Source organism: Myxine glutinosa, chromosome 7 (genome assembly GCF_964187855.1).
Source record: "Myxine glutinosa chromosome 7, kmMyxGlut1.1, whole genome shotgun sequence".
NCBI lineage: Eukaryota > Metazoa > Chordata > Myxini > Myxiniformes > Myxinidae > Myxine > Myxine glutinosa.
This window is the reverse complement of record NC_136267.1, coordinates 59,959,866-59,972,737: the sequence shown is the minus strand read 5'-3', so window position 1 is coordinate 59,972,737 and position 12,872 is coordinate 59,959,866. Positions and strand designations below refer to the sequence as shown.

The window sequence follows — 12,872 nt, the reverse complement described above, 5'->3', positions numbered from 1 at the left end:
TATATATATATATATATATATATATATATATATATATATATATATATATATATATATATATATATATATATATATATATATATATATATATATATATATATATATATATATATATATATATATATATATATATATATATATATATATATATATATATATATATATATATATATATATATATATATATATATATATATATATATATATATATATATATATATATATATATATATATATATATATATATATATATATATATATATATATATATATATATATATATATATATATATATATATATATATATATATATATATATATATATATATATATATATATATATATATATATATATATATATATATATATATATATATATATATATATATATATATATATATATATATATATATATATATATATATATATATATATATATATATATATATATATATATATATATATATATATATATATATATATATATATATATATATATATATATATATATATATATATATATATATATATATATATATATATATATATAATATATATATATATATATATATATATATATATATATATATATATATATATATATATATATATATATATATATATATATATATATATATATATATATATATATACTATATATATATATATACTATATATATATATATATATATATATATATATATATATATATATATATATATATATATATATATATATATATATGTACATATATATATATATACTATAACATATATATATATATATATATATATATATATAGTATATATATATATAGTATATATATATATATATATCAAATATATATAACATATATATATATACATTGTGTGTGTGTGTGTGTGTGTAATATATACGCAGTATTGTCCAACGTTGTGAGCTTTGATCAGTGCCAATTGGCCACAAGGTGGCGTCTCCCCTCCTCTCCCTTTGTGCCTCCACAATCCTGCCTTTCTTCTTTTATCTCCTTGTCTCACCCTTACTGCGAGTCCTCTTTCATTTTCTTGCTTATCCTTCCCATTTTCCACCACATCATATCCTTTCTTGTTCACGTTCTTTTCTCTTCATTAACATTCTGTCCTTCCTTCCTCATGTTATTCTCTCCATTGTCATACAATCTGTTATTCTCATGTTTTTCTCTCTGGCATCTTCGATTTCTCTTCTTTATATTTACTTATCGACCAACTCATCAAAATCTTTCGAGCCAAAATCTTCCAATGTCTTCTCTTCCCTTGTCTCGAGTGTTCATTGTTCACATTCTCAAATTTTTCCAATACATTATCTTCTTATTTTCTGCTTATCCCATGCTTTTCCTTCTCCCTCGCTTCATCACATTCCTCTCTATTGCACCAACTGCAGGAATTTCTGAAGGCCCCATAGCATAGCGATCCTCTTTCAAAACGCATCCCATTGCCGGCACCTGGAGGGAGGGAGAGGGTTCGGATGGGGGAGACGGAGAGGGGGTGGAGGAAGGCGTGGAGGGAGGGCCAGCATTGGAGATTTTCGAGCAGTGAACAGCATGGCAGCCCCAGTGTTCGCGGCGCTGCTTTAAACTAAATAGAGCTAACGAAATCGGTCTCCTTTGGAATTTCTATCAGTTTCAGTACAGTCGCTGTTGATATAAAACTAAAAACTTAGACGAGTATTCTTGACAGACGCGACCACCATTCTCGGCCTCATCAGCACCGCAAAGGGTCTCCATCTTCAGATCTGCTCCCCGAGGTTGATGTCCTGCCGGACCTGTATCCACCGGCGGATCGCCCAGGTAGGGGACTCCTTGAACATCCTCACACCTAATCAACGCTTGCTGCAGCAAACTGTCAACCCTCAAACGTCCCTTCCTGGCTGGAGGGACTGCAAGGGGATGGGGGGGAGGGTGGTTGGGGTGTGGGCAAGGAAGGGTTGGAGGGCAAAGGGGGGGATTTTTGGGACGCAGAACAGGCAGTTGCATTTTTGGGATTGTGGCACTTTTGTTAGTACATAGTCATTATCAATTACAAATGTTCACACGGAGCCGGTCTCAGTGTCCAGGAATTGTTGTCTCTTTTCTGTTCTCAGAATGTCTTGTCCATTCGCTTTTTCTGCCTCAATTTCTATCCTTGACCCAGTTGTGACGTCCTGCGCTCAGCCAACGTAATAAACTTTGTACACGTGATTTGTGAGTGTAGGGAGATGTCCTCCCTGTTCTGCGTCGTAGATCTGGTTTTGAATGGGGGAAGGGGGAGTGTAGTGAGGGGAGGGTATTTTTTGTTTGCAGGAAAGGGTGTATGAAGGGTTTGGGGTGAGAATGGAGTGTTGGGGGTGTGGGTACAGAAAAGAGCGAGGATTTGTTTCCAGCTGGTTTTCATTGAAAGCTATCCTGATGTAATTGATGCTGCCATTCTCAGTAGCCCAAAGGATGCGCCCTTGTAGCCCATTGCTACCCTTGCAAGTACTTCGCTCACAACCTTTCAACGGTAGAGAAAGCTTCCGAAATTCTTCCTCTTGCTCATGATGAAAAAACTGCAAACACCCATTTATGTACCATGATGCACGGGCTGGTGGAAGCTCGAAAACATGATCACAAATTTTGTCATGAAATATTTTTGCAAGACTAAAATACCTTTTGATACACAAATGTTTTTGGCATTGCTGTTTCAGAATTTAGAACGGCTTCAGGTTAAAGCAGTACAAAGTGTACTTATTATACATTGCAAATGCTGTGCATGAATCATTTATGATATTACGAAACACACAGGAAAAGACCATTTAGCTTGACCTGACTATGCTATATTTCAATCTAACTCGAACCAGAATGGAGAGCAGGAGCATGTGTGTGTGTACTGTACAGTGTGTATATTTATGTCTGAAATGTGTGAAGGGGTAGAGAGAAATGGGACAAGGGGTTGCTGAGCAGCTAGATTGAATGGAGTACATTTTCAGGCGTTAGCTGCAATGAGCTGCCTCGTGTATGTATATATATATATATATATGTACACATACATACACACACACACACACACACACACACACACACACACACACACACACACACACACACAGAGTGGCCTACAAGGTTATTCACTCCCTTCCAAAGTTTTCATATTTTCAAAGCAAGAGGGAAGCAATTACTGAAAATGACGCATCTAAAGGCTCGTATGGAGTTTGTAAAAAAGTATCTTAGTGATACTGCAGGTATGTGAAGAAAAGTTTTTTGGTCAGATGAGACAAAAAAATGAACTTATTGGTCTGAATTCAAAGCGTGACATCTGGCGCAAGTATAACACTGCACATCACCTAATCAACACCATTCCGACTGTCAAACATGGCAGTGTCAGCATCATGTCATGGTGCTGCTTTTCATCAGCAGAGACTGGCAAGCTTGTCAGGATAGAAGGAACAATGGATGGTGCAATGTACAGAAGAATGCTTGATGAAACCCTGCTTGAGTCGGCCATGAATCTGAAACTGGGCAGGAGCTTTACATTTCAGCAGGACAATGATCGGAAGCACAAAGCTAAAGCCAAACTAGAGTGGCTGAATAAGAAGAAAATAAATGTTCTTGAGTGGTCCAGTCAAATTCCTGACTTGAACTCAATTGAACATTTATGGTGATACTTGAAGATTTCACTCCATCGATGATCCCCATCAAACTTGGCAGAAATAGAGCGATTTTCATCTGAATAATGGGAAAATATTTCACCATCTCGCTGTGCAACGCAGGTAGAGACCGACCCACAAAGACTCATAGCAGCCATTGCTGCAAAAGGTGCTTCCACCAAGTACTGATCTACTATAAGTGGCTTAACACTTTTGCAACCAGTGAATTTTGATTTGTACATTCTTTTTTTGCAGTAATTCCTGACATATAACTTCCTTCAACTATAACAGTGTTTAGTTTGATCTCTTAAGTTGTGAATACACTGTATATATTATTATATACACACTACCAGTCAAAAGTTTAGGTACACCCAACATTTTTTTACATTTCACCGTTTCATGTGCAAAATGGACATTAGATGTGAAAAAAACTCTTACCAAAGATAAATCTGTTTATCTACTATTAATATATTCTGCTTCAATGCATCTTTCTTGCATGAAACGTAGGTTTAAAGCAATTTTTGGAAATAGGTCGAAAAGTGCAATACAAAATCTAAACTGAAACGTGAAGTTAATGTTCTAAACTTTTCATGTAAGGAGCAAAAACTGTTTACAAATACTCTGCTCTGTGTGGAATTAATTTTTGTTCTTAGTTTCTTAATCACGTGCAATGTCTATTATTGCCAGGTGTTGCAAAAAATGTTTACAGAAAGGCCGGCCATACAATCTAATGAGTGTGTTTTTTTTTGTTTCAGATTGCATGAACATGGGTGCCAAAGTTCAGCTAACACCAGAAAAAAGACAGGCAATTGTAACTTTGAGAAAAGAAGGCCAATCCTTGAGAAAAATTGCAAAACAACTACAAGTGTCAGGAAATGCAGTTGCTTGTGCCATTAAATGACAAAATGAAACTGGTAAAAATGTGGATAGAAAACGTTCTGGTCGACCAAGAATCACAACAGAATCGCAGGACAAGTAATCCGAGTCACCAGTCTGCGCAACAGACGTCTTACAACACCGGAAATTATAGCCTAGCTAAACAGCTCCAGCATTGAAACTGTTTCAAGGCCTTTTTGTCTAAGTTACAATTGCCTGCCTTTTTTCTGGCATTAGCTGAGCTTTGGCACCCATGTTCATGCAATCTGAAACAAAAAAACACACTCATTAGATTGTATGGCCGGCCTTTCTGGTTCTTGTCGATATATATATATATATATATATATATATATATATATATATATATATATATATATATATATATATATATATATATATATATATATATATATATATATATATATACAGACTTGGCATTTAATATTTAACTTTTGTTTTTGTTAAAAAAAAATTTGGCTAATGTGCAAAATAAAGAGGTACTTCTGGAAAACGTACAGAAGTTTAACACAGTACTGTCCATGAATTGAGTTCGATATCAGTTCACATCACTTTCAAGGATCAATTTATTTGTTTCGAAATGTCAAATGTGGTTTTTGTTTCTTTTAAAGGTCACATTAACAAAATCTAGAATAATTTCAACATAATTCCAATGAACTTTTGGGTCTAAGTCATCTTGAAAAGTAAGTTCACCCCCACAAGAAAAATATTCCATATTAAATGCCAAGTCTGTATATATATATATATATATATATATATATATATATATATATATATATATATATATATATATATATATATATATATATATAAATATATATGTATATACAGACTTGGCATTTAATATGGAATTTTTTTTTTCTTGACTTGGGTTTACTTTCTGAACTCAGTATATCAATCTGGTGAGTTTATTTTACCCTTCGGTGATGTCTTTGTTGAAAGAACCATCTCACTGATTGTCTTTCGCAGCAAGAAGTCGATAACAGGATTATATCACAGGTGGCGTGACAAAATGTAAAGACAGGTACATTTGACGATTGGCTTCACAATCGGGTATATAAGGGTTGTTGCGTTCTGTATTAGTGGAAAACAACTGCTGCACATCTCCAAAAGTTATTGCCGCTTCCTCTGGAGATGGTCCGTCAACTTGACAATGCTGTTTGTCATGGAGTGGTGGCTTTACGAAATTGTGGCATGAAACAGCGTGCTATTGCTCGGCAGTATGGCATCACTCAAGGTCAGGTGTCAAAGATCCTGAAACGAAATGCTCAGAGGGGTGTCCCTACTCCAATACCGAGGCCAGGACGTCCACGCAGAACCACAAGGAGAGATGATTGCCAGCTGCACCGGTTAGTCTGCAATGGCCGCACAAAGTCAGCTAATCGGCTTAGGGCTGAGTGGCAGCAACTGACAAATGTGCCTGTATCCAGAAGGCTAGTCAACGAACGACTGGTTCAAGCAGGCTATCGTGCCAGGCGTCCCCTGAGAAAGCCATGCCTGACCAGACAACACAGCCAGCGCCGATTGCAGTGGGCCAGAGAGCACCGTTCATGGCAGCCAGGACACTGGAATCATGTGACCTTCAGTGACGAGTCTAGATTTCTGGTCTATCGTCAAGATGGCCACGTCCAAGTGCACAGACAAGTGCATGAAGCCCACAACGAAGATTGTATAGTGCTAGGAGTCCAAGCTGGAGGTGATGGGGTGACCGTTTGGGCTGCTTTTCATGCAGGGGGCAAAACTGACCTGGTTGTTCTGAATGGAAACCTGAACCAGTTCAAGTACAGGGTCAATCTGGAAGAAACATTGCTTCCATTTGCTCGTGTAGCCTTTCGAGGAAACTTTGTCTTCCAAGATGACAATGCATGGCCTCATCGTGCTCGCATGATCCAACACTTTCTTGCTGACCGTAGTGTGGAGCATATGGAGTGGCCTGCCATATCCCTGGATATGAATCCGATAGAGAACTTGTGGGCAGAATTAACGCGTCAAATCGACAACTTGGGCCAGCAGCCGACCTCTGTGCGTGAATTGCAGCAGGCTATTGTCACTGCATGGCAAGTGATTCCTGTCCAAACCTTGGCAAATCTCGTGAACAGCATGCCTCGAGGTGTACATGCTCTCCTGAATGCTCGTGGGGGTTACACGAAGTACTGAACTGTAATTTTACTGTCCGTAATCCCAGTCATAATTTAGCTTTTGTTTTTGTTGAAAATTTTTTTGGCTAATGTGCAAAATAAAGAGATACTTCTGGAAAACGTACAGAAGTTTAACACAGTACTGTCCGTGAATTGAGTTCGATATCAGTTTCCATCACTTTCAAGGATCAATTTATTTGTTTCGAAATGTCAAATGTGGTTTTTGTTTCTTTTAAAGGTCACATTAACAAAATCTAGAATAATTTCAACATAATTCCAATGAACTTTTGGTTCTAAGTCATCTTGAAAAGTAAGTTCACCCCCACAAAAAAAATATTCCATATTAAATGCCAAGTCTGTATATATAGAGATATATATATATATATATATGTATATGTATATACAACACAACAACAACAGGCATTTTAAGGCCATTTTCCCTGCAAAAGCAGGGGTTAGCCTTGCGGTCCCCATGACAATCTTCTCCATTTTTTCCCTATTTTCTGCATCTCCCCTTGTCTCCCTCTCCCTCCAGTGAACGCCTTGCCCGCATTTCTTCTTTGACCATCTTTAGCCAAGTCTTTCTCGGTCTTCCCCGTCCTCTACTTCCTTCTACATTCATTTCCATCACTCTTCTCAACCAGTCACTTTCATCCTTCCTCAACACATGACCAAAACATCTCAAACTGTTTCTCTTCACAGCATCTATCACAGGCTCTATTCCCATCATCTTTCGCAATTCATCATTTGTCTTCCTCTCTCTCATTGATACTCCGCACATCCACCGAACCATTCGCATTTCCACCCTTTCCAGCCTTCGTTGCTGCTCTACGTTCATTACCCATGTCTTGCTCCCATAAATCATAACACTTCTACATACTTCTACTTCTACACTAACATATATACATACACGCACACACACACACACACACACACACACACACACACACACACACACACACACACACACACACACACACACACACACACAGTATGTAGGACAATATGATGAAAACTTCAGAATTGATCACTTTGTGTTTTGCATCACAGAAACTTCAAAATGTGGTCCAGCAAGGCAAAAAATGGCTATATAGTATGGCCCCAAATGAATTTTCATGTGCACAGGATGTCTCATAAAACATATCACTTTGTGGAAATATCACCACTTTAAATTCCGCATTGAAGGTGGGCCCAGAGGGCAGGAGTGCCGTTGCTAGTATATATAGAGTATATGGAAATACTCGTATTTATGGAACTAGTTTATTTTTGGTTGGAAGTTCCTTTCTTCTTTAAAAAAAACAAGACCAAATGTCTAACAGCGGTGTAGCTAGGCTTGTAAAATATTATAAACCACAAACACATATGATTAGCTTTTTAAACAGTCGCTAATGCTGCTTATAACATTAAACAAAGAAATTTGGAGGAATCCTGACATCCATGAGGTACGTTTTACTTACAGAATGGAGCGAAGATCTACTGTAATCTATGTACTCCACAAGAATTGGAGGTGTGCTCATTTACCAAGCTGCTAGCTGGAGCTTGCCAAGCCAGCTGTTCCTTAATGGTTTTGAATGGAGTGCTTGCTCGAATGCTTAAACCACTTGACGATCTCGCCACAAGAAACTTGGTAAATGAACACACACCTAATGTTCTTGAGACCTGACCATAGATGGACTGTAATCTATGTACCCCAAAGAGGAATGAAAGAATGTTAATCTATATACTTTCCTGCCACTCCCGTAGTGAACGGGTGTACTTGTAAATTAAAGTGTTGGTCGGTGGACTCAGCCGTCGTAATGACATCATATACCATCATAGACGTAATGACGTAATGGACACAAAACTGATATATTTTAACTTCCAGTAAGTTAGCAGTCACTACTAAGGGATTAGTGTTACAATTAGATTTACTATAATATTAACATTACGTTATCATTATTTCTAAAATGATATTACCATTAAAAAACCGAGGCATTTATTTCCTACTTCCTCCGTTATTAATATTAGTTCCAAACACCGCTTCAATCCACCAACTTTCCATTCACGACATTGGGATTAAAGTGTTGTGGTTATATTTACTATATTATTATTATTATTATTACGAAAACGATACGACTGAAACGATACACTACTGTATTAAGAAACCTGGCCTTAATTTGTCCAAACCGGTCCGAAGATGTGTCATAACGCCTAAGGCCTATACGTACCGTACTGTATTGTTGGAAGAGCCGTAACGTCTATGCTTTCGATATTTGATGGTCATTTTAACAATTGGTTTGTTTGTGTTTCACACTGAAGGAAAAACGTGATGGTAGAGCATGGCAATTGTGATATATGACAGGTTGAACGGCATATAAATCAAAATGGCGGAGTGTGGAGCCAGTCACCGTACGCCGTAATGACATCAGACCTAATCACGTCACCCTGTCATGTGACCATATCCTCAGCTCTGATTGGTACACGTTTGAGGGGACATACATAGGGACGGACCAACACTGTCCCGATGGGCTACACCGTGAAAAGAAATTGCACATGTGTCCGATGGAAGCGGTGCAGTATGGCATTGTGTGTGCAATGCATGGATGTTACAGGACTTCCAGATGCTGACGACTTTAGAACCTTTTAGAATTACCTTTCAGAATTACCCTTTAGTACCCTTCAGAATTACCCTTTAGAATTACCCTTAAGAACTACCCTTTCGAACTGCCCTTTAGATTCTAGAATTTCCATTTAGAATCACTCTTTATAATCACCCTTTAGATTTAAGAATTACCATTAAGAACGCACTATAATTAGCATTTAGAACCCTTAAAAATTTCTCTTTAGAACTCTTCAGAATTACTCTTGAGAACCCTCTCGCATTCCACGGTGGGTTAGAAAGCTCATTCATGGCTATAGGAAGTGCTTGACTGCAGTCATTTTGTCCAAAGGCTGTGCTACTAAATGTTAAGTCCAGGGTGTCAATAATTGTGTCAATGCCATTTCTTTTTATTTTCTGATTTAAAAGGACATACTAATTTCTGACTCAAAAGCAAAGGTTCTGTAATATTAATAGTGAAATAACGAATTGTGGAGACCAAATACTTTTGTCAATTTCAACTTATTTTTAGAGAAAATTGTGTTATTTGAAAAAAGTGCAAGGGTGACAATATTTTTGGCCACGACTGTATATATATATATATGTATGTATATATATATATATATATATATATATATATATATAGATATATATATATATATGTCACGTGAAAACGTAAGTACACCCTATGTAAAGTTTTGACTTTTTCAACATATTTCAACATACAGCTATTTGATCTTCATTTCAACAATATTGATAGATAAAGGTGATATAATATAACAAATATCATGAAACATTTACATTTTGTAGTCCATTGTATAATTTAAATAAACATAAATGCAAATTTCGCATGTGGAAAAGGTAAGTACACCCTTGGCTCTAATAGGTGGTATTGCCCCCTTTGGCAGAAACAACCTCAAGTAGGCGTTTCTTATAACTGTCTATCAGTCTCGAACATCGACTGGGAGAATTTTTTGCCCACTCCTCCATGCAGAATTCTTTCAGCTGTGCGATGTTTGAGGGGTTTCTTGCATGCACAGCTCGTTTCAAATCCCCCACAACATCTCGATGGGATTTAGATCCGGGCTTTGACTTGGCCATTCCAGAACTCTCCATTTCTTTCTTTTAGGCCATTCCTTGGTGGATTTACTGGTATTTTTAGGGTCATTGTCATGTTGCAAGGTCCACCTTCGTTGAGCTTCAACTTTCCCACAGATGGCCTCACATTATCCTCAAACACCCTCTGGCACAATGAATAATTCATAGTGGATTATATGATGGTGAGCTGCCCAGGCCCTGATGCAGCAAGGCTGCCCCAAACCATAATGTTTCCATCACCATGCTTTACAGTTGGTATCAGGTTCTTGTGGTCAAATGCTGTCTTTAGTTTTTGCCAAACATGTCTTCTGGTACTGTGGCCAAATAGCTCTACCTTTGACTCATCTGTCCAGAGCACATTGTTCCAGAAGTGCTGGTCTTTGCCTTGGATCGGGGCGGTCACGGATTTTCGAAGCTGTTCCACGTTCTTCACGCACGCTCGAAGCTAAGTCATTGTCACATTTGTATTCTTGTCTAAATTGTTTATCTTACGTGTGTGTACCTTTTAAGTGTCCCTCGGTCGTTTTATCGGGGTTAATCTTTCATACCTGTAAAAAATAGTCGAGTATCTCGTGCCGCGCGCGGCCACGCGGCCTAGTTGTTGAAGCTTCCGTCCTGGAGGCTTGGTTTCTCTCCGGGCATCCAAAGTGGTTATTTTTTCATTGGTGTGTTTGTCAAATTTCAACTCGTTACTTTATCGTCCATGCTTTATTGTTTGTTTATAGTTAGTTTTGGTTTGAATTTCCTGTAACTCGTAATTAATTAATCCTTTTCTGCGCCTCGTGTGCGGCCTTGTACCCCTGTCGGTGTTTGTTAACTTAAGTCCCCTACATCGTGTTTTGCTTGGCTCTCAGTTTTTCCCTTCTACACCGAACGTAATACTCTCTGTCTAACGTTTTAAATCCCCACCCCACCCCACCCCCCCCCCCCAAAAACAACAACAACAAAAAAATATATATATTTTTTTCCTTTCTCCACGTGTGCCGTTGTCTCATCCTGTACTTTCTGTCCAGGTGTATCGCGGTGCTTTTCGCCCCGCCCCCATTATCTCCTTGCCTTCCACCTTTTTCCCTGTTCACGTGACTTGTGGTGGTCCCTCTCGGCCCTCCCCCCGTTGGTATTTTGTGCATATAAGATTGTTCACGGTTCTGTTTAAATATTATTTTAAATATGTTTAACCTTTCCCCTTCAGTGGTTTATTCAGTGGTATATTACAACACGCTGTTTTTCTTCCTATTTAAAAGGCTTTTCTCAATTTCCTCTCCAACTCATTCCACGTCAAAAAAAAGAAATTCAATATCTTATACGTCTCCCTCACTACATGGTCTAAATTCACATTCATTCCATCCCTCCTCCATCGTTCTGAATCGGATTGCTAACTTGAAAATCACAACAAACCCAATTTGTTATCAATGTTCGTCTTTCATTAATCATCCACTTTCTAAACTCCCCTCTTGCCCCTCCCCTCCAAACCCCCCCCTTGCACCTACACTCCTAAACTCCCCCCTTTCCCCTCCACTCTTAAACTCCCCCCTTGCCCCTCCACTCCTGAACTCCCCCCTGCCCTTCCCCTCCTAAAGTCCCCCCTTACTCCTCCCCTCCAAATCCCCCCCCTTGCCCCTCCACTCCTGAACTCCCCCCTTGCCCTTCCCCTCATAAACTCCGCCCTTGCCCCTCCCATCCAAATCCCCCCCCTTGCCCCTACACTCCTAAACTCCCCCCTTGCCCCTCCACTACTAGACTCCCCCCTTGCCCTTCCCCTCCAAAACTCCCCCCTTGCCCCTCCCCTCCTAAACTCCCGCCTCACTCCTCCCCTTCAAAACTCCCCCCCAACTCCTCCCATTCAAATCTCCCCCCATACCATTCCTCTCAAATTCTCCCTCCTCCCCCCTCCTCAAAGTTGCCTCCTCCCCACCTCGTCTCCCTTCTATCTCATGCCTCCACCCCCCCCCAACCTTCTACTGTCCCATGCCCCCCCTCAAATAACCCCTCACTCTGCCTCATCCCTTCACCACCAAACCTTTCATCCTCCTCATCCTTCCCTTTCTTGGAACTCTTCTGTAATCTCTGACACACTATCAACTGCTCTCCCTACCTCCCCCTCTCATCCTTCATCTTACCCTACTCCTCCCCTCCCCTGTCCTGTACCCGATGCTCCCCCTCTCTCTTCTTTAACGGTATGGACCTCAAACATCCAGGGCCTTCGCTCAAACCTGACTGATCTCTCCATACAGGTTGCTTCTGACAATCCAGACTTGATCTGCTTAACAGAGACTTTCCTCCTTCAAGATGTCTCTGATTCCTCAATATCTCTTCCTGGTTACTCCCTCTTCAGGTATGATAGACCTGAGCCTCGTCCTGGTGGTGGGGTGGCTATCTTTATCAAAAACTCTCTTCCTCACTCTCCTTGCACTGCCCTCTCTCCTCCTCACCCCCAGGAGTACCTCTGGCTACGGCTTCCTCTCCGCTCCCACCTTTTGTTCATATGTGTTCTGTACCGTCCCCCAAACAGTGATGACTCAATTTACATTTCACTCTCTGACAAC

At 39.0% G+C, this 12,872-nt stretch overlaps 1 protein-coding gene across 1 annotated transcript in view; it reads left to right on the top strand.

Moving 5' to 3' along the window:
* Window positions 1-1,759: 1,759 nt before the first annotated feature.
* LOC137413476 (uncharacterized) overlaps window positions 1,760-12,872 on the top strand; it is a 479,888-nt gene continuing 468,775 nt past the window's right edge. The window contains exon 1 of the mRNA XM_068098892.2: window positions 1,760-1,804. Within this exon, the coding sequence (XP_067954993.2) occupies window positions 1,766-1,804 (39 nt within the window). The 5' untranslated portion in view covers window positions 1,760-1,765. The remainder of the gene's footprint in view (window positions 1,805-12,872) is intronic.